Below are 21,900 nucleotides of genomic sequence, written 5' to 3' on the forward strand. Positions count from 1 at the left end.
CGGGATGCAAGAATCTGGTTTGGTTTTTAGGAAAGAACTGAATTTTTGCACAGCAAAACAACACCAAAATATTCCTGATTTGCGTACCTGTGAGCAGCCCTCCCTTGAAAAATGTAAATTATAAATTTCCCTGCTTTCCCAGCAAGCTGAGTTCTGTAAACCAGGCTCACCTTCGGCTTTAAATGAATGTTTACATTGATAAGTAAATTGAAAATTACATCTCCTGCATGCATTACCCACACTAATTCCACAGCCCTGGCTGCAAATATTGACAGAGCTCGAGCTCATTCATTAGCCCAGATACTTACAAATCATTTGGATACTCCCAGTTTATGTCAACTCCATTTTCCATGCTGGGATCAGGCACAAAAGGGCAGCAAAACACCAAAACTTCACATTTCTGCCTCAAAATCCCAGGGCAGGAAGGTGGTTGTGGGTGTTAAGGCTGAAGATGGAGATTTAACTAATTCTGGCAGTTTTTGGAGCTGCTGTTTTCTACCTTTCCCTAAAGCAGCTGCTCCTTCCCATTGCTGGCCTTTCCCCAGTCCATCTGCAGCTGGATTCACCAGCGGGGAGCACAAACAGGGAATTTGGGGCAATAAACTGGGAAATTGCTTAGTTTAGGCTGGGGTTTGTATTCAATTCCCACCTATTGGAGGTGGGGCAGATTTCTGTTCTTTGGGCAGTTTTATTTATCTTGTCCTTACCCAATCCTCACTCCAGATCTCTGCTGTTAATGGGCCATTAATTATTAATTATCTTCTGTTAATGGGCCACTGAGTGTCCCTGCATGGCTGATCAAATCCCATCATCCCATGGGGAGAGGCTCCACCCAGGGGGAGGAGCCAAGCATTCCTACCCGGATACAATCTGAGATTTCAAACATCCCTACCCGGATACAATCTGAGGTTTTAAACATTCCTACTTGGAACAACGAATTCGACATTCCTGCCTGGATACAATCTGAGGTTTCGAAAATTCCTGCCTGGATACAATCTGTAGGTTTCAACATTCCTACCGGATACAATCTGAGGTTTCAAACATCCTGCCGGATACAATCTGAGGTTTGAACTTCCTACCTGGAACAATCAGTTTTGAAATTCTGCCGGATACAATCTGAGGTTTAAACATTCCTGCCGAACAATCTGAGTTGACATTCACCTGAACAATCTGAGTTTCAAACATTCCTACCTGGATACAATCTGAGATTTCAAGCATTCTCTGATACAATCGAGATCAAAATTCCACTGGATCAACGAGGTTTCAAACATTCCTCCTGATACATTGAGTTCGAACATTCTAAGTGATGCAATCTGAGATTTCAGCATTCCTACTGTACAATCTAGGTTAACTTCCTGCTGATACAGTGGTTCAAAATTCCTGCCTGGATACATCTGAGTTTCAATCTGCCTGGATACAAGAGTTGGACACCCAGCACCTTTGCCCGCTGCATTCCCAGAGGAGTGGCTTTCTTTTCTTCTCCCCTGCATTCCCAGAGGAATTCCAGGCCCATCTCCAGCAGCCCTGGAGCTCCAGAGGAAAACTCCCCCCTTGTGCAGGATCCCTGCTGCAGCAGAGCCACAGCTGGCACTGCAGGAGGGCTGAGCCCCCCTGGCATGGGGCTGTGCCACCACCCTGGCACACAGCGTGCCAGCTCCTCTTCTGGCTCTCTCAGTGGTTTATTTTCTTTTTTTGTACTCTTGCATCTGTATTTTTAATTTTCCAACTGTTATTCCTACTCCCATATCTTTGCCTGAGAGCCCCTTAATTTCAAAATTATAATAATTCAGAGGGAGGGGGTTTGCATTTTCCATTTCCAGGGAGGCTCCTGCCTTCCTCAGCAGACACCTGGATTTTCAAACCAAGACAAGCACAAACCAGGAACAGATCCAGCTCTGGACAGAACCAGGACTGTGAACACCCAGGCCTGGCCCCAACCTGAGCAGGAATTCCAGCCCAAGCCCCTTGAGCCTGGGGCTGGAGAGAAAGTGAACTGTAAATCATTCCCAAGGCACTTGCAGATAAGGCCTAAACTAATTAATATCAGAATTATTGATGCACAGCAAATATTTTGCAATGAATTTATCTGAAACTCTGCCACCACTTCCCCTTTCCCAGCATTGATTTATAAATCATTGAACAAACAGTGGCATGTCCAATAAATACTTTATGAATGTTTGCCAGCCATTTATCTTACATAATATGATATAAATACATTGCAAATACCACAATGTTTGAGGAGACTGTTTATAAATTACAACTTGAATATCATCAACAGTTTATTGGAGTGCTGCTCCCTTTGTCCAACACGAGGAATTTAAAAGGGATTTTCTAACCCAGGCCCTTTCTAGGATTTTATGACAAGGTTTTATGATGTATTTTGCTCTAAATTATTGTGACCACATTTTCCATCCCAGCGGGACCCTGACATCACCGTATTTTCCAACCTGCCCTCTCTTTCAACCCTAAATTCCCAGGAGGATTTGGGAGGAAAATGCTTTCTTTTCCCTCCCTCATCAGGCTCTCAAGATCCTTGGATCCTGCTGTTCTGAGCACACCCTTTTAGCAACGAGAGCCCTCCAGAGCACTGGGGAGCCCGAGGAGCTGATTGAAAGTCACGAGCTGCTGCAGTTTGTGCCTTATCAACTTGATTTTCCTCTGCCTTTTTAGTACACAAAATATCACTGGGGGGTAGCAGGGCAGGGGGAGGCGGGGACAGAGGCCTGGTTTGACTTTGTCACTGATTTTTGTTTTACTCACACCAAAAGCTGAGAGCGAGCTTGCAAAGAGCTGGGTTTAATCACAGAATCGCCAGGCTGGATGTGACCTTCAAGATCATGGAGTCCAGCCCATGCCCCAACTAAACCATGGCACCCAGGGGGAAAAATGAGGGAAAAAAAAGGAAAAAAGGGGTTTTTTGGCATGTAAATGAATCCCATTTTTGGCACTGAATTCACAGAATTCACAGAATTCATAGAATTCACAGAATTGCTGGGGTGGAAGAGGCCTTCAAGATCATCGAGTCCAACCCAGCCCCAACTCAACCATGGCACCCAAGGGGGAAAAAAGGAAAAAGGCTTTTTTTTTGGCATGTAAATGAATCCCATTTTTGGCACTGAATTCACAGAATTCATCGAGTCAGATAATTCACAGAATTCACAGAATGACTGGGTTGGAAGGCACCTTCAAGATCATGGAGTCCAACCCAAGCCCCAACACCTCAACTCAACCATGGCACCCAATGGGAAAAAAGGGGGGAGAAAAAGGCTTTTTTTGGCATGTAAATGAATCCCATTTTTGGCACTGAATTCACAGAATTCATAGAGTCAGGTAATTCACAGAATTCACAGAATCACCAGACTGGAAGAGACCTTCAAGGTCATCGAGTCCAACCCAGCCCCAGCACCTCAACTAAACCATGGCACCCAGTGCCACATCCAGGCTTTGTTAAACACACCCAGGGATGGGGACTCCATCACCTCCCTGGGCAGAACATTCCAGAACTTTATCCCTGTTTCTGTAAAAAACCTTTTCCTAATATCCAACCTATATTTTTTCCTAATATCCTAATTAGGTTTTTCCTAATGTCCTACCTATAGGATATCACCAACTGCCTAATATACAACCTATATTTTTTTCTGCTTAACTCTTTTACACAATGGGGTCAGGCTGGGGATCTTTTATCAGACAATCATGGAATGGTTTTTATTCAGACAATCATGGAATGGTTTTTATTCAGACAATCATGGAATGGTTTGGGTTGGAAGGGACCTGAAAAATCCATTACCAACACCTTGTAGGGACACCTGCCACTGTCCCAGGTTGCTCCAAACCTCACCCAACCTGGCTTGGACACTTCCAGGGATGGGGCAGCCACAGTTTTTACCCAAAAGAGGCAGATTTATTCTTATTTTTAATTTATTCTTATCTTTATCATGTCACTTTTTAAAATCAAGATAATCAAACCTCATCTTCTCAGTGATGAGCAGGATCTCAACATTTGCTGCTCTTGCTCTTTGGAATGGGTGGTGTCTCCCTGAAATTTCCTTTCCTCCGTTTTCTGGGGATCAAGGAAGGTTTTTCATTCCTGCCCTCCAACAAACCCAAACTCCAAGTCAGTCTGAGCCTTCTTTATTGCTCTCACCCTTATGAGGAAGGCATTAATATCAGACAGGTAATTTATTTTTCTTAATTTAAGGCAAGGTTCCAGCTTGATGGACTCACAGCCCCACCAACCCCCCCCATCCTTTCTACAGCTTTAAAAAAGTGACAAGTGACATTTAAAGGAGCCAAAACCACCTAAAAATTAATAACTTTCAATACACACTGCATTAGAGCCTTAAATCTTCATGCAGCTTGAAAATATCTATAAAAGCACTAGATTTGCCATGGCCATGGTGCCAAATTCCTTCAGGGACTTTTTCCAGTGGGGAGTCAGGATGAAATTGTGTTTATCAATCTTGGGAACACTCGCAATTCATTACTGAAAAGGGCAGCTCGTTCCAAAAAGATTTTTTTAAAATCTCACAGCAAAATATTGCCAGCCTTGGGAATAACTGGGAGCAGGAGAAGTGCTGGGACGGGCTGTGGGATGCAGATCCCACCCCAGCATTCCCAGGATGGGGGAATTTCACCTCCTCACGGACATCTGAAAGGTGAATATGAACCGAGGAGAAAAGCAGCATCTGATTTTTACCAAAATCTTGGAGAATCTGTTGTTTAGACCCATCAGTTGTTGGGTTTTTTGCAGAGCATGAAATTCATAGCTTTGGTTGGAAGCTCAGCAGCTCCTTTGTGACCTCCAAGATGCCACCAAAGCCACCATTCACTAACGAGGTCCCTTCATTAATGCTCCTTTTCTGGGAGAGGAATCCCTGGGAACACCATCAACGTTTAAATTTTTAATTTTTGGGTCTTACCTGGAAATCTGTTGAGTTTCTCCACTCTCCCTTGCAGAGCAGGAACTTCCCTCGCCAGAACTGTGTGAAGAGGAGCAGAAAGGCCTGGACTAAAGAGAGTCACAGTCTGAGGCTGAAGGTGCAACAGAATCACCTGTGAACGCAGGAACTGAGACTTCAAAAAGAGCACAACAGATATAAAACTCATAACAAAAGGCTGGGGGTCAACACATTAATCATGGCTTCTGGTATTATGAATGGAGAGCAAAATTTACATAAATTTTATGTAAATTTTATATAAATTTTATAGAAATTTATTTGGCTTTAATTGCAGGCAGGAGAATAAAAATTCGGATTTTTGTAAAATCTGGAGCCCCACATCACCTTGCAAAGAGACCTTTTGGTCTGATCACTTGAGCTCAGCCCAATATCTTCTGTTTTGATCCAAAGCAATCCAAATTTTTGGCTCTTGCAGAACTTTAGCACTTGAGGAAGGTTTAACTTGATGCCATCAACTCATTCTTGGAGCATTTCTTCCTTTATTTTGAAAGATACAAACAGAAGTTTTGGACTTCTCATCCAGACTGCCATCAGGGTATAAACAGAGGAAACCCAGCAACATTTCAGGCAGAAAACCATGAATTTACCCAGAAATTGTGCCCACAGGAGTTTGTTTTGTTCCCACAATTCCCACTAATTGCCAAGAAAATCTGTAATCTAATGTCAGTTCTAAACATCCTCCAAATCAGTGCTAAAATTAGGTTATTTTGAAATAAGGAAATAAAGAAGGGGGAGTTTGTTTAATTTTACCTTCTCTTTCAGTAGCTTTTCCCAGAGCACAAGGGGAAGTTGCATTCAAGACGATTATAAATGAAATTTAAAAAAATAAACAATATATTCTCCAATATCCACATGCCCAGCAGGTGGAGGGGCTAAGGAACAAAACAAACCAAAACAAGAAATATTTCTGGGTGACATTTCCTTTTTCAGTCCTGGCAGACGCAGAGTGATCCTCTCAAAAACGACACCAGGATTATTAAATTGCCGTTAACGATCCTTAAAATAAAAATATTTCCATCCTCATCCTTCAGGAGCATGGGAATGTTGTTCCACTCCGGATATTTTTTGGAATATTTTTTCTGGATGTTTTTTGTTGTTCCACTCTGGATATGTTTTTTTAATATTTTTTCTGGATATTTTTTGTTGTTCCACTCTGGATATTTTTTGTTGTTCCACTCTGGATATTTTTTTAAATATTTTTTCTGGATATTTTTTGTTGTTCCACTCTGGATATTTTTTGGAATGCATCCTCCTGCTGACCTGGAGCTGACAGGAATGGGTGGGAGTTCTTTCATTTCCAGCTGCATGGGTCAGTGTTTTAAATTTGTTGCTTTTCCCCTCCATCCATGGCTCTGCCAAGGCTGACAGATCTCAGGAGATCTGATCTGGAAACTCCTCACCTGGATTTTCACTCCATTTTCCTTTCATTTCCTGCCCAGCACTTAATTCCAAATGCATTACCTTCCGTGTTTCTGGTTCATTCTGTGTGTCCACGTTTCCCTGCCTAGCCCAGCACATCCATCCCCATCCTTCCCTGCCTTCCAGGGAAAAATAAATCAGTTTTCCAGGTGAGAAACGCAGGAGACAATCGAATATTGTGCCTGTGAGACAGCACTCAGCACTTGCAGGAATTCATTAAGCCTTGTGGCCAAGATTTTGCATAACACACCCAAATAAATACCTGAAATAATCACCAAATTCATCCTGCCCTAAACTTTGTCGACGTGTTATTCCCCCTCCAGATAAAAACTCATCCCTCGTGTTCTAATCTGAGCTGGTTTAGCTCCAGCTCAATTTTGCAGATGAAAAACCTCCCTTCTGATTAAAACCCCAATTTTTAGTGTTAAAAAAAGGTTGTTTTCCCTCTCTTCCCCTCCCCCAGCCCCCAAACCACCTCTTTTTTTAGCCAAACCAAATAAATTGAGCTTCTTCAGACTCAGGTTGTTTAATTTCAGAACAATTCCCTGATTTCCTTCCAAGAGGGGAGGAACAGGACCCAGCATTGTCCCCGTGTCACACACCCACAGAAATCATTCAAACAGTACCGTGGCTGTGGTGTCCCAACCACAAAATAATATGTTTATTTTTTTTTTCCACCACTTCTTTTTTTTTTCTGTTTGTTTGTTTGTTGTTGTCATTTTATTGATAAAAACTACACAAAAACTAACTGATCATAATAATTAATAAAAAAACAAAACCAAAACCCAAACCAAAAAAGCAACGTTACACATTCTGCTGTGTTTTAGAAATTGTGTCAGCCAGTGAGTTGCACTAAATGCTCTTTAAAAGATTCTCCTTCTGATCCATTTCAAGCACTTCACTTCCATTTTGGTTCCCAAACGTCCACGAATTTTGTTTAACAAGCACCACTGGCCTGGAAATCTGAGTCGTGACTCCGTTGCAGTATTTCCCCCTTTTTTTTTGTTTTAGAGCCCAAAAAGGAATTAGAGTGTCAACAATGAAGCACAATGAAGATAAAAAAAATCAAAAGCCCCCTCCGTAGTGTACAGCCTGTGTCTTAAATGTACATGCACCCGAGTTTCTTTGTTTCTGCTGCATCAATTGCCAAGGTCCTTTTGGTTCAACATAAGCTTTAATGCCCATGTCTGAAGGTTGAAATATTAATGCTCAACCACTTAAAAAACAACCCCCCAAAAAATAACCCAACCCCCGAAAGGAAAAAAAGAAAATATAGAGCTATCTTTTGTTGGTTTAAAAAGAACAAAAATAGTCAACGGATCTTTGTAATAAACACTTAATAAGGGAACATGGCTGACCCTCCCCAGAGCCTCGCCCTCCCCACCCCATTTATTTTTTACCTGTGGTTCTCCTTCCCTGGAACCGTGCAATGTAGAAAAATCAAATATACAAACAAAACTCTTAATCCATCCCTTTATGTAGCTAGAGTGAAATCTATTTGTCGTCGCCGCCGTCGCTGTCGTTCTTTTTAATAAGAACTCGACAATCTCTCTCTCTCTCTCTCTCTCTTTAATATTTACACCGAGGAATTTGTTTGAAAGTTTAAAGCGAAGGGAAAAAATCCTGAAGTTTCTCCGCGCCGCGAGTTCCGCGCCGCGCCGCCACCTCCTTGCCCTCGGGAGCGTTTCCCCGCTGGAACGGCGGCGTTGGAACAACCTTGCCTGGTCTCCTGCAGGACCAAAGGTCCCTCCCAGAGCTGTCCCCAAGAGGCGGTTGGCCAACGTTAGTTGGGTATTCTCTCGATGTAGATGGCGGGGGCGGCGGAGCGCGCGATGGTGGCGATGAAGCTGTGCTCGCGGCCCAGGTCCAGCGTGGAGGGCTCCGCCGGGTCCCTGGACACCGTCTCGTAGCCCTTGTTGACGTGGAGGGGCTTGTGGGCCTGGCAGTAGCCGATCACGGGCTGGTCGTAGCTGTAGTAGGGTAAGGTCTTCATGTGGTGAGGGACCTGCATGAGGAACGGGAGCAAAGAGCAGCAGATGAGCGTCGTGGTGGTGCAGCATCACCAGAAATCCCAACCCGGCCTCAGTCACCAGAAATCCCAACACGGCTTCAATCACCAGAAATCCCAACCCAGCCTCAATCACCAGAAATCCCAACCCGGCCTCAGTTACCAGAAATCCCAGCCTGGCCTCAGTCACCAGAAATCCCAACCCGGCCTCAGTCACCAGAAATCCCAACCCGGCCTCAATCACCAGAAATCCCAACCCGGCCTCAATCACCAGAAATCCCAACCCGGCCTCAGTCACCAGAAATCCCAACGCGGCCTCAATCACCAGAAATCACAACCCGGCCTCAATCACCAGAAATCCCAACCCGGCCTCAGTCACCAGAAATCCCAACCAGGCCTCAGACACCAGAAATCCCAACACGGCCTCAGTGACCAGAAATCCCAATGCGGCCTCAGTCACCAGAAATCCCAACGTGGCCTCAATGACCAGAAATCCCAACCCGGCCTCAATGACCAGAAATCCCAACCCGGCCTCAATCACCAGAAATCCCAACCCGGCCTCAATCACCAGAAATCCCAACCAGGCCTCAGACACCAGAAATCCCAACCAGGCCTCAGACACCAGAAATCCCAACCCGGCCTCAGTCACCAGAAATCCCAACCTGGCCTCAGACACCAGAAATCCCAACCCGGCCTCAGTCACCAGAAATCCCCACCCGGCCTCAGTCACCAGAAATCCCAACCCGGCCTCAGTCACCAGAAATCCCAACCCGGCCTCAATGACCAGAAATCCCAACCCGGCCTCAGTTACCAGAAATCCCAACCCGGCCTCAGTCACCAGAAATCCCAACCAGGCCTCAATCACCAGAAATCCCAACATGGCCTCAGTCACCAGAAATCCCAACCCGGCCTCAGTCACCAGAAATCCCAACCAGGCCTCAGACACCAGAAATCCCAACCCGGCCTCAATGACCAGAAATCCCAACCAGGCCTCAATCACCAGAAATCCCAACCAGGCCTCAATCACCAGAAATCCCAACCCGGCCTCAGTCACCAGAAATCCCAACCCGGCCTCAGTTACCAGAAATCCCAACCCGGCCTCAACCCCCCCGGGATCAGCCCACAGGAGAAAGCTCTGAGGGCTCCCAGCTCCCTGCAGCACCTTCAGGTCCCTCTGGGGCAGCACTGCCAGGCTGGGAGAGCTGTGGGAGGAGGAAATGCTCCAGGGGGATCTGAGAGCCTCTCTTAGAGGGATAAAAGGGAAGGAGAAGGATTTTTTATATGGACAGTGGTTTTGCACTGCCAGAGGGATATTGGGATGGAATTCCTCCCTGGGATGGAATTGCCAGAGCAGCTGTGGCTGCCCCTGGATCCCTGGAAGTGTCCAAGGCCAGTCTGAAGCACTCTGGTCTATGGAAAGTGTGGGACCCATAGTGAGGATGGATGGGCTTTGAGGTCTCCTCCAACCCCAAACCATTCCAGGATTCCATGGGCAGGTTTGGATGGGATTTTGGGAAGAAATATTGGGAGAGGGGCTGGGATGGAATTCCCAGAGCAGCTGTGATCCCTGGAAGTGCCCAAGGCCATGTTAGAGCCACCTGGTCTATGGAAAGTGTGGCACCCATGGTGGGACTGGAACGGGATGATTTTAAGGTCCCTCCCACCCCAAACAATTCCAGGATTCCATGATCTGTCCCAAACAATTCCAGGATTCCATGATCTGTGTCCCCACTCCTGTACGGATCCTGCCTGGCAGTGCTGGAGCCAGAGCAGGGGGAGCTGCTCTCCCTCCCTCTCTCCCTTTCCCCAGTTTGTGGGCAGATGCTCAAACTGCTCCGTTTTGGCTCTTTTGGATGACCCAGCTCTGAAAAAACAAACCAAGGGGTTTGTAAACCCAGCAGCTTCCAAAAGCGCCTGGAAAGGTGCTGAGTGTTTCCAGAGCAGCCTGGGAATGGGAAAGGCAGAGGCAGCTGGCAGCAGAGGTGGTGCCAGCACAGCTGGAACATCTGTTTGTTGCTTCCAGGACAAAGCTGCTCACCCAAGGTCACGGTTCCCCGCGTTCTTTATCTCCCAACCTCCCTGAGATAAATCCTGTCCAAGCAGCTCCACTGCTGCTCACCAGAGCTGAGCACATCCACACCTTGTACAAATGGATTTCCAAACCCTGAATCCCAACTCTTCCTTATGTAAATCCTCAGAAACTGCCAGCCCCCCACCTGCTTTTTTTGCTTTTTTTCTTCTTTTTTTTTTTCCCCACTTCCATAAATATTCCACGCTTGCAAATGTTAATCCTACGACTAAATATGATTTATGGCACAACATCAGATACAAATCTTTGCAGATAATTTTATCATCTGCAAGAGATGAGCTGATCAAGTCGAAAGAAATATGCTCTGAGGGAGAAAAACACATGTGGCAGGAGAGAGAGAGAGGCGAGAGTTGATTCTAACGCTGCCAGCAAACCTGAGCTCATTATAGCTGCAGATATCCTACACATAATCCAATCTTGGAACAAATGCCTTTTGATTTTCCAGGCTGAACTTTAAGTGAAGACCAGCAGAGCTAATTTCTCCCAAATTTTCATTGCTCCCAAAAAAAAGCATGGAAAAAGCAAAGGCGTTAAAGCTAATTGGGAAACTTTGCAGGGTCAGAGTTCCTCTTGATGTGGATCCCCTGCAGAACGCTGGAGAGATCCCAAAAGCCCTTCCAAGAGCTGGAGTTCAGCTGCAGATTTGATTTGGCGCGGCAGCTGAGTGGCAGGGACGCAGAGGACAAGCTGCCGGCTGGAATTTGATGGGACAACTGTGCTCACTTGTGGCTTCACAGGATCTCCCCTGGATAGAGCAATATCCGTGCCAGTCCCTGCCTCAGCTTTAGGGCAGCTTTTTATGATCCCATAAAAGCCAAGGACTGTTTGTGTTCCGGAGAGCCGAGGGATGGAGGTCCTGGCTGCAATAACGCACAGCTCATTGAGCACCTGAGGCCGGGCTGCAAGCTCCAAACTGAGGCAGAGCGTTGCAGATATAAATTAAAATATTGGCTTTTCGCAAATATGAAAATGGATTTTATGTGCGTGGTGTTCAAGTGACTTTGTTATAGATATATAGTTATCTGAAATATATATCTATTTCAGATATATATTATAATATTCAGATATATATTATAATATTGGCTTTTCGCAAATATGAAAATGGATCTTATGTGCGTGGTGTTCAAGTGACTTTGTTATAGATAGATAGTTATCTGAAATATATATCTATTTCAGATATATATTATAATATTCAGATATATACTATAATATTGGCTTTTTGCAAATATGAAAATGGATTTTATGTGCGTGGTGTTAAAGTGACTTTGTTATAGAGATATAGTTTTTATTTCAGATATATATGTATCTGAAATAGATATATATTTAAGATATATTATATTTATATTTATTATCTGAAATATATATATCTATTTCAGATATATATTATAATATTGGCTTTTTGCAAATATGAAAATGGATCTTATGTGCGTGGTGTTCAAGTGACTTTGTTATAGAGTTTTTATTTCAGATATACATATCTGAAATATATTTAAGATAATTATATTTATATTATTTAATATATATTTAGATATTACTAAATATGGTTTCAAATATGAAATGGATTTAGTGTTATGTAAGTGACTATTATAGAGATATATTTATTTCAATATATATTACTGAAATATAATATATTTAAGATAATATATTTATATTATTATCTAAAAATAACTATTTCAATATATGATAATATTGGCTTTTTGCAAATATGAAAATGGATTTTATGTGGTGGTGTTAAAGTGACGTAAGTATAGTTTTATTTCATAATATGTATGAATATTACTATTTAGATTTTATATTATTTATTATCTGAAATAATATTATTCAGAATAAAATATCAGATATATTTAATATTGGTTTGCAAATATGAAATGGATTTTATTGGTGTGTTAAGTGACTTTTTAGAGTATAGTTTATTCAATAAATATCTAAATAGATATATATTAAGATGTATATATTATATTTATCTGAAATAATTAATTAAAATAATTTATATCAATAATATTCAGATATATATTATATTATATATTTGGCTTTTTGCAAATATAATGGATTTAGTGTGTGATGTAAAGTGATGGGTAGAGATACAGTTTTATTCAGATATATATTGAATAAGATATATTTAAGATTATTATATATATATATATATATCTAATATTACATTTTCAGAATTATGATATATTGGCTTTGCAAATCGAGAGATTTATGTGGAGTTAATGATGGTAGAGATATATTTATTGTTGTAATTAGCTATACTATGTGGAATAGCTGATATCATGTTGTGCTAATCCTGCTGATGGATACACCAACCACACAGATGACCACCTGCACGACTGCCAACCTCACCCACCCTCTGCAGGCAGCGTGCACCAAGGCCCAAAAACTGGAGGAGATAATAAAAAATGCACTAAAACCTGTCCTTGCCTGGAAAACAGCTCTGCATTTGCTGGGACACACAAGGGCTCAGCTTTTATTTCCTCTGAGGTGACTCCAGGTGACTCCTGAGCCCCCAAAAAGCCTTTCCAGTGCTGTGGTGTGTTCTTAAGTTCGTTAGTTTGCTCCCCCCATTTTCTGTATTACTTCCTGCTGCTACCCTGCCAGTTAGGTTGCTATGGAAATGAAACTGCTCCTCCCTTGGTTTCTCTTATAAAGTGAAAGTTGTTTCCTCCTTGGGCTCAGTCAATCACTCTTTTTCTCCTCCCAGGTTTCGAGAATTTTCTTTTCTCTGGGAGTTATGGTTGGCTGTAGCCCCGGAGCCCCTCCTATGATTTATAACAGTTGGTTACTTTAGTATATCAGTTATGTTTCGTACCTCCAAATATGTATTTCTATTGGATAGCCGGGTTTCCCTGCCTTCTTCCCCCCTTTTCCCTTAAAACCCTCTCCTGCCCCTTGTTCGGGGCCATTTGCTGGGTGTTTCCCCTCCTTGTTGGTTCTTCTGTAATAAACCGACAGTTTACCCCCAGCGAGTGGTCGCCTCCTAATTCGTCTCTCACCGCGCTGCTCTGAGCTATCCCCCAGCTCAGCCCGAGGCCAAGACGCCGAGGGGGGCTGGTTTTGGATGCGCAGGGGCCCTGGCCTTCGCCCCTCACCAGAGAGCCGGATCCCAGGGCCGTTCACGCCCCCGCGCATTCCAGGACACAGCCTTGCTGCAGCTCTGGGGACAATCGTGCCAGCACTCACCCAGGAAAATGATGGAAAACACCGGGGATGCTGTTCACAACACACAAAGCCGTTACCATTCTATTTTTACAGATCCAGAGATCAACAAAACACGTTCAATATCATCTAAGCTGCAGAGAATTAATTTTAGAAGTGTTTTTGTTCTAGGTTCTGAGGTAATTTATTTTTTTTTTCCCACTCCTGCTATGGAACTAATACCTGAGACGCTCAGATATAACCTTGCACAAGTCGTTTTATGAGCTGTAAAATGAGAAGCTTCAGCCCTGCCCCTGCTTGTCCTTGGAGTCTGGAGCTCTTTGAGGTGAGGACTGTTTGTGCAGAGACTGAAACAACCCAGCTGTGACCTGAGCTGGGCCTGTTCAGCTGCTTTGGCCTCCAAGAAGACCAAAAAAATTAAAAAAAAATCAGAAGAAATTCCAGTAAGGTAAAATTTAAAAAAATCCAGACAAATAAATACAGCCCTGGGATTGCGGGGGTGGAGTCTCCATCCCTGGGGGGATTCAACATGGAATCATGGAATGGTTTGGGTTGAAAAGGACCTTAAAGCCCGTCCAGTGCCATGGGCAGGGACATTTTCCACTGTCCCAGGTGGCTCCAGCCTGGCCTTGGACACTTCCAGGGATGGGGCAGTCACAATTCTCTGATTTGTTGTGATCCTGCACAGCATTTTCTGAAAATCTTCTCTTTAATTTTTCTCTTTTCATTTCCATTTTCAATTCTAAAACCAGCACTGAAAGTTTTTGCAGCAGGAAAACAGAAATCAGCAGGAGAACGAGCCCCAGAATCAGACACACAATGAACATTTTGTGTTTGGCCTTTATGATAGAAATGTGATCCTTCCCTGGGAGGGTGGGGAGGGGATGGGATGGAATTCCCAGAGGATCTGGGGCTGCCCTGGATCCTTGGAAGTGTCCAAGTCCAGGTTGAAGAACCTTGGGACAGTGGGACATGTCCTTGTCATGGCAGGGGTGGCACTGGATGGGCTTTGAGGTCCCTTCACACCCAAACCATTCCATGGAGATTTCATTATTCTATCCAAAATTATTTCATTATTCTATCCAAAACTGCAACCAGCTAATTAAGCAAAGCCTGGGGTTGTTCCCCTGTGAGAGGCGGAAGTTTTCAGCGAGTTTAGGCCTGGATTAGTTTCCCAGTATTGACTTCTCAAGCCCACACCCCACAGATCTCCACTCTAAACGTAATAAATGTTGCACCCAAGCAGCCACACACTTCAAACAGGAGCACAATTTACACAAATCCCCAGCTACAGGAGGAAGACAAAAGGTTTAGCAGTGGGAGTTTAAGGAATGCAAATCCTCCTCGTCAAAGCCCAAGTGACACTGGAGAGGTTCCCAGCTCAGCAGCTTTGCTGCAGCACAAGTGCTCCCCTCAAAAACAGCTGGAGCAGCTGGAGCTGCCCAAAATTCAGGGAGATTCTGGCCTGAATGAAAAGGTGTTAACCAAAATTCAGGTTGATTCCGGCCTGCATTGAAAGGGTGTTACCTGAAATTGAGGGAGGATGTGGCCTATATCAAAAAGGTGTTACCCAAAATTCAGGAAGATTCCGGCCTACAAGAAAAGGTGTTAACCAAAATTCAGGGAGAATCTGGCCTACAAGAAAAGGTGTTAACCAAAATTCAGGGAGAATCTGGCCTGCATGAAAAGGTGTTACCTGAAATTTAGGGAGAATCTGGCCTGCATCAAAACGGTGCTACCCAAAATTCAGGTTGATTTGGGCCTGCATTGAAAAGCTGTTACCAAATTCCAAATGGTGTACCAAATTCAGTTGTTCGGCCTGCATCAAAACGGTGCTACCCAAAATTCAGGTTGATTTGGGCCTGCATTGAAAAGCTGTTACCTGAAATTTAGGGAGATTCTGGCTTGAATGAAAAGGTGCTACCCAAAATTCAGGTTGATTCTGTTCTGCATTGAAAAGGTGTTACCCAAAATTCAAAATGGTGTTACCCAAAATTCAGGTTGATTTGGGCCTGCATGAAAAGGTGTTACTCAAAATTCAGGTTCATTCAGGCCTGCATTGAAAAGCTGTTACCTGAAATTTAAGGAGATTCTGGCCTGAATGAAAAGGTGTTAACCAAAATTTAGGGAGAATCTGCTCTGCACTGAAAGGTGTTACCTGAAATTCAGGTTGATTTGGGCCTAAATGAAAAGGTGTTAAGCAAAATTCAGGGAAATTCTGGCCTGCATCAAAATGGTGTTAACCAAAATTGAGGGAAATTCTGGCCTACATGAAAAGGTGTTACCTGAAATTCAGGTTGATTCTGGCCTGCATTGAAATGGTGTTACCCAAAATTCAGGTTGATTTTGTTCTGCCCTGAAAAGGTGTTACCTGAAATTTAGGGAGAATCTGGCCTGGTGTTAAATGGTGTTACCCAAAATTCCAAATGGTGTTACCCAAAATTCAGGTTGATTCTGTTCTGTATTGAAAAGGTGTTACCCAAGATTTAGGGAGAATCTGTTCTGCATTGAAAGCTGTTACCCGAAATTCAGGTTGATTTGGGCCTACATGAAAAGGTGTTAACCAAAATTCAGGGAAATTTTGGCCTACATGAAAAGATGTTTACTAAAATTCAGGTTGAATCTGTTCTGCACTGAAAAGCTGTTACCTGAAATTCAGGTTGATTTGGGCCTACATGAAAAGGTGTTACCCAAAATTCAGGGAGAATCTGGCCTGGTGTTACCCAAAATTCCAAATGATGTTACCTAAAATTCAGGTTGATTTGGGCCTGTATTGAAAAGGTGTTACCCAAAATTCCAAATGGTGTTACCCAAAATTCAGGTTGATTCTGGCTGGCATCAAAATGGTGTCACCCAAAATTTAGGTTCATTCTGGCCTGCATGAAAAGGTGTTACCCAAAATTCAGGGAAATTCTGGCCTGCATCAAAATGGTGTCACCCAAAATTTAGGTTCATTCTGGCCTGCATGAAAAGGTGTTACCCAAAATTCAGGGAAATTCTGGCCTGGTGTTAAATGGTGTTACCCAGAATTCAGGTTGATTTGGGCCTGCATGACAAAGGTGTTACCCAAAATTCCAAATGGTGTTACCCAAAATTCAGGTTGATTCTGTTCTGCAAGACAAAGGTGTTACCCAAAATTCCAAATGGTACTACCCAAAATTCAGGTTGATTCTGTTCTGCATACAAAGGTGTTACCAAGGCATCCAAACATGCAAATGCAGGGACCCACACTGCAATCTGCATTCTTTGTCTTTTTGTGTTCCTTTGACACAACACTGAATTCTATCAGCTTTACTTACATTTAAAATGTCTGGGAGTGTGATTACCACACATGAAAGTTCTATTAAAAATAGTCAGAGTTTGGAATTCAGCCTGGACTTCTGTTTTTTGTAGGTGTAGCATTCAAAACCTAGATTTTTAGCCAAACATCAATAAAAAATCCCTTATTCTGGAACTTGGAAAGAGCAGCAGTATTACAGGGATGTAACCTCTCCATATTCCCACTGGATTCAGGGAGTTTTCAAGGATTTGGACTGGGGTCTGAGTGATGCTGAGTGACCTCATTTCCAGAGTGCTTTTCCCTCTCTCTCTCACCTCTCCTGTGTTGTTAAACACTCACACATTCTTAATTCCTTGCTCTGCCTCCCAACAGGACACCTCAGACAAGCTGGAATCCAGCCCAACATGATCTCCAGGATGTGACACCTCCCTACCAAGCAATTCCAGGAGGGAAATGCCAACTTGTGTGCCCAGCTGCAGCTCCTGCTCGGGTATTTCCCTCTGTGCTCACAGCAGCAGCCTCATTGCAGGGCATCGAGCAGGCACGACCTCTTTCCTTCACTTCAATCAGATGAAATCACCCATTCTCAGGATGAAACAATTCCCTGGTGTGGGTTAAATCAAACTTTGGCTGCCCAGGTTTTGGGAACAGGTTGTATTTTGTTGGAAATACGATGAGTTTGTTCTCTGTGCTCATTTTCCCTCAGCATCCATCATCCTGCAGAGCAGGAAAACTCCTTTTGGAGACCCAGGAATGGCCGTGGCTGTCTGGGTGACTCACTGCCAGAATTCCCAATACTGCCAGAATTCCCAATAGGAGACAGAGATGGAATCTGTGGAGGGAATCAGGCAGGCATGACCTCCCTGACTCACTTCAAACTGATGAAATCACCCATTCTCAGGTTGAAATAATTTCCTGGTGTTTGTTAAATCAAACTTTTGGGAGCAGGTCTGAATTGTGCTGGAAATACAATGAGTTTGTTCTTTGTGCTCATTTTGGAAGATGGATCCCTCAGCATCCATCATCCTGCAGAGCAGGAAAAGCCTTTGTGGAGATTCAGGAATGGCCGTGGCTGTCTGGGTGACTCAGTGCCAGAATTCCCAACAGGAGCCAGGGATGGAATCTGTGGAGGGAATCAGGCAGGCATGACCTCCCTGACTCACTTCAAACAGATGAAATCACCCATTCTCAGGTTGAAACAATTCCCTGGTGTTGGTTAAATCAAACTTTGGCTGCCCAGGTTTTGGGAACAGGTTGTATTTTGTTGGAAATACGATGAGTTTGTTCTCTGTGCTCATTTTGGAGGATGGATTTCTCAGCATCCATCATCCTGCAGAGCAGGAAAACTCCTTTTGGAGACCCAGGAATGGCCGTGGCTGTCTGAGTGACTCACTGCCAGAATTCCCAATACTGCCAGAATTCCCAATAGGAGACAGAGATGGAATCTGTGGAGGGAATCAGGCAGGCATGACCTCCCTGACTCACCTCAAACAGATGAAATCACCCATTCTCAGGTTGAAATAATTTCCTGGTGTTTGTTAAATCAAACTTTTGGGAGCAGGTCTGAATTGTGCTGGAAATACAATGAGTTTGTTCTTTGTGCTCATTTTGGAAGATGGATCCTTCAGCATCCATCATCCTGCAGAGCAGGAAAAGTCTTTGTGGAGATTCAGGAATGGCCGTGGCTGTCTGGGTGACTCAGTGCCAGAATTCCCAATACTGCCAGAATTCCCAATAGGAGACAGAGATGGAATCTGTGGAGGGAATCAGGCAGGCATGACCTCCCTGCCTCACCTCAAACAGATGAAATCACCCATTCTCAGGTTGAAACAATTCCCTGGTGTTGGTTAAATCAAATTTGGCCGCCCAGATTTTGGGAACAGGTTGTATTGTGCTGGAAATACGATGAGTTTGTTCTTTGTGCTCATTTTCCCTCAGCATCCATCATCCTGCAGAGCAGGAAAAGCCTTTGTGGAGATTCAGGAATGGCCGTGGCTGTCTGGGTGACTCAGTGCCAGAATTCCCAACAGGAGCCAGGGATGGAATCTGTGGAGGGAATCAGGCAGGGATGACCTCCCTGCCTCACCTCAACCAGATGAAATCACCCATTTTCAGGTTGAAACAATTCCCTAGAGTTTTTTAAATCAAACCTCGGCCACCCAGGTTTTGGGAACAGGTCTGAATTGTGCTGGAAATACGATGAGTTTGTTCTTTGTGCTCATTTTCCCTCAGCATCCATCATCCTGCAGAGCAGGAAAAGCCTTTGTGGAGGCTCAGGAATGGCCGTGGCTGTCGGGGTGACTCAGTGCCAGAATTCCCAACAGGAGACAGGGAAATGGAATCTAAGGAAGGACTGGCAAGCCCAGCAGTCTCTGGGGAGAAGTTTGGATGGAGAGGAGTTTGTTTTATCCCTGAAAGGAGACGGTGCAAAGGCTCACGCTGTCACAGGAGCCTCAGACAAATGACTGCTCCAGAAAGAGCCTAAACCCAGATCCTGGCAGGGAAAATGATGAATTTCTGAGTCCCAGGCTGTCTCAGCTGGCTCAGTCTGGACACCTGGGCTTTATCCAGGCACTGTTCAGACATCTCTGCAGTTCAACTCCTTCCATTCTGGTGCCTCTGTTTTCCAAGAGGAGGAACACCCTGGTTTGAAATCTCAACATCTGCTCCGTCCCTGCTGATGGAGGCTGCCAGGGCACAACCAGCCCTGCCCTACAGGGGACACATTTCCCTTCTTAAACAACAAAACCTCAGCATGAATATTCCCTGGTAGCTCAACATCATCTGGTTTGACATTTGCTGGTAATCTCTAATCCAGGTAAACTGATTCTTGTGGAAATGCTTGCCCGGTTAATGATTAGATGAATTAATTACACACAACTTTAGGAGCTGTGGAAACTCAGAGTTGCTAAACATGGCAGAGATGTTTTCTCATTAGCACTAATATTTAGCATCATGACTTCATTGGTGAATTAAGGGGACACATTTCCCTTTTTAAACAATAAAAACTCAGCATGAATATTCCTGGTAGCTGAACATCATCTGGTTTGACATTTGCTGGTAAACTGATTCTTGTGGAAATGCTTGCCCAGTTAATGATTCCATGAATTAATTACACCCAACTTTAGGAGCTGTGGAAACTCAGGGTTACAAAATGTGGCAGCGATTTTCTCTTTAATGCTAATATTTAGTCTCAGAGCACCATGACTTCATTGGTGAATTAGAGGGACACATTTCCCCCTTTAAACAGCATGAATATTCCCTGGTAGCTCAACATCATCTGGTTTGACATTTGCTGGTAATCTCTAATCCAGGTAAACTGATTCTTGTGGAAATGCTTGCCCAGTTAATGATTCGATGAATTAATTACCCACAACTTTAGGAGCTGCGGAAACTCGGAGTTACAAAACGTGGCAGCGATGTTTTCTCATTAGCGCTAATATTTAGTCTCAGAGCACCATGACTTCATTGGTGAATTAGCATCGGAGCTGTTGATAAATCAAATTCAGAGTTCATTTCCAAGCCGATCATAATTTAGAGTAAAAATAAGCAAGATGTTCTGTGGTAGCGCGGTGATTAGCGGAGCACGCGGCTTCACCTCAGAGACAGATTGATTGGGCACATTAGGCAGACAGAGCTGGGATAAACAATTCCAGCGCATTTCACGCCGCTGAAAAATCACAGGCAACGGCCCTGGAACATCCCTTTGGAGGCAGAGCAGAAAAATATCCCTATTCAGGAAAATGCCCCATCAAACATTCCCATCAAACACATTCCGAAGGACAAGCGCGGGCGCTGAGCTCAGCGCTGAAATATGAGCAGGTCTGTGTGCTCTGCTTCTGCTTGGAACAAACACAAAAGCGCCTGGCTGCTGTTTGGAGCAGGCCTTTTGTTCTGCAGTTCATGTTTCCTCAGGTAATTCTCATTGATTAAAACAAAAGAATCAAAAATCTCATTTATTAAAACATTTAGAGCGTGCTTGGCTCTGAGGAGGGTTGGTGAGCTCTGCTGTCACTGAGCTGGGCCCTGTGGCACCTGGGCAGCTCAGGAAAGAAGAAAAAGGAAATCTGCCAGCTGCAGTTTTGCAGGTTTAGGTGAAGGTCTTCAAGCTCCTCAATCAGCCCAGGATTTCTGAGAGTTACAGATCCCACTGGGGTTGGTGCCTCTGTTAGGCCAAAATCTCTCTGAATTTTGGGTAACACCAAAAGCTGGGGTTGGAGATGCAATTCCCACAGTCAGTCTCTAGCAATTTGAGTAAATTTCCAATTTACTTTCCACTGTAGACAGAATCCATCCTGGATTCTCTCTTTTTTCCTCCCAAATCACATCCATGGTCTTTGCAGCTGCCGCCAGGGCTGAGGGAGGAGTTGGCAGCCTCAGGCTGGAGAAAAGGTCCCACAGGGCATTGAGCCACTGCCCCAAAATCAGGAGTTCCAGAAAAAAACCACCAACAATCTGTTGGTTTTATCCAGGAAATCCAGGACAACCTGCTGAACATCCACCGAGGGCTGGCATTCCATGGGGATGTGGCAGATTTGGAACCTAAATTCTACAAAATTATCATTAATAACTTGTTAATTCTTGTATTTTTATGGGGATGAGACCCCAAAATTGTCATGGACTGACAGAAGAGAGGTCTTAGTATGGAAAATGTAGAGAAACATTTTCTCTGCGTGGGACAAAGATGCTGCAGCCCCCAGTTCCTGTTAAAGGTCTATTTGTAGCTCATAAAAAGCCAACTGATAATTAGTAACTACAGGAATTAAACAAACATCATTGTGTTAGATGTGATTAGAGGCACATTAACCTAAGAAATTGCACATCTTGGTAATAAGCAATTTAGGAATCTATGGGATTATATAATACTTCATAGAATTGGTCAATTTAATACAAACTGAATTAAAATACAGCTATTAATTTCTAATTTGAGATGAAAGCATTCACCGACTTCTAAACCATCCTCCGGCCAGCCTGGGTGCAGCAAAGAGAG

The 21,900-nt window shown here is 43.9% G+C and overlaps 1 protein-coding gene across 2 annotated transcripts in view; it reads right to left on the reverse strand.

Moving 5' to 3' along the window:
- Positions 1-7,000: 7,000 nt before the first annotated feature.
- Positions 7,001-21,900, reverse strand: part of LRRTM4 (leucine rich repeat transmembrane neuronal 4) — a 143,043-nt gene continuing 128,143 nt past the window's right edge. The window contains exon 3 of one of the 2 annotated variants that reach the window (XM_064731223.1): positions 7,001-8,382. In XM_064731223.1, the coding sequence (XP_064587293.1) occupies positions 8,161-8,382 (222 nt within the window). In that variant the 3' untranslated portion in view covers positions 7,001-8,160. The remainder of the gene's footprint in view (positions 8,383-21,900) is intronic. The other variant, XM_064731225.1, reaches the window with a different exon arrangement.

This window comes from Zonotrichia leucophrys, chromosome 22 (assembly GCF_028769735.1).
Source record: "Zonotrichia leucophrys gambelii isolate GWCS_2022_RI chromosome 22, RI_Zleu_2.0, whole genome shotgun sequence".
In the NCBI taxonomy this organism is placed as follows: domain Eukaryota; kingdom Metazoa; phylum Chordata; class Aves; order Passeriformes; family Passerellidae; genus Zonotrichia; species Zonotrichia leucophrys.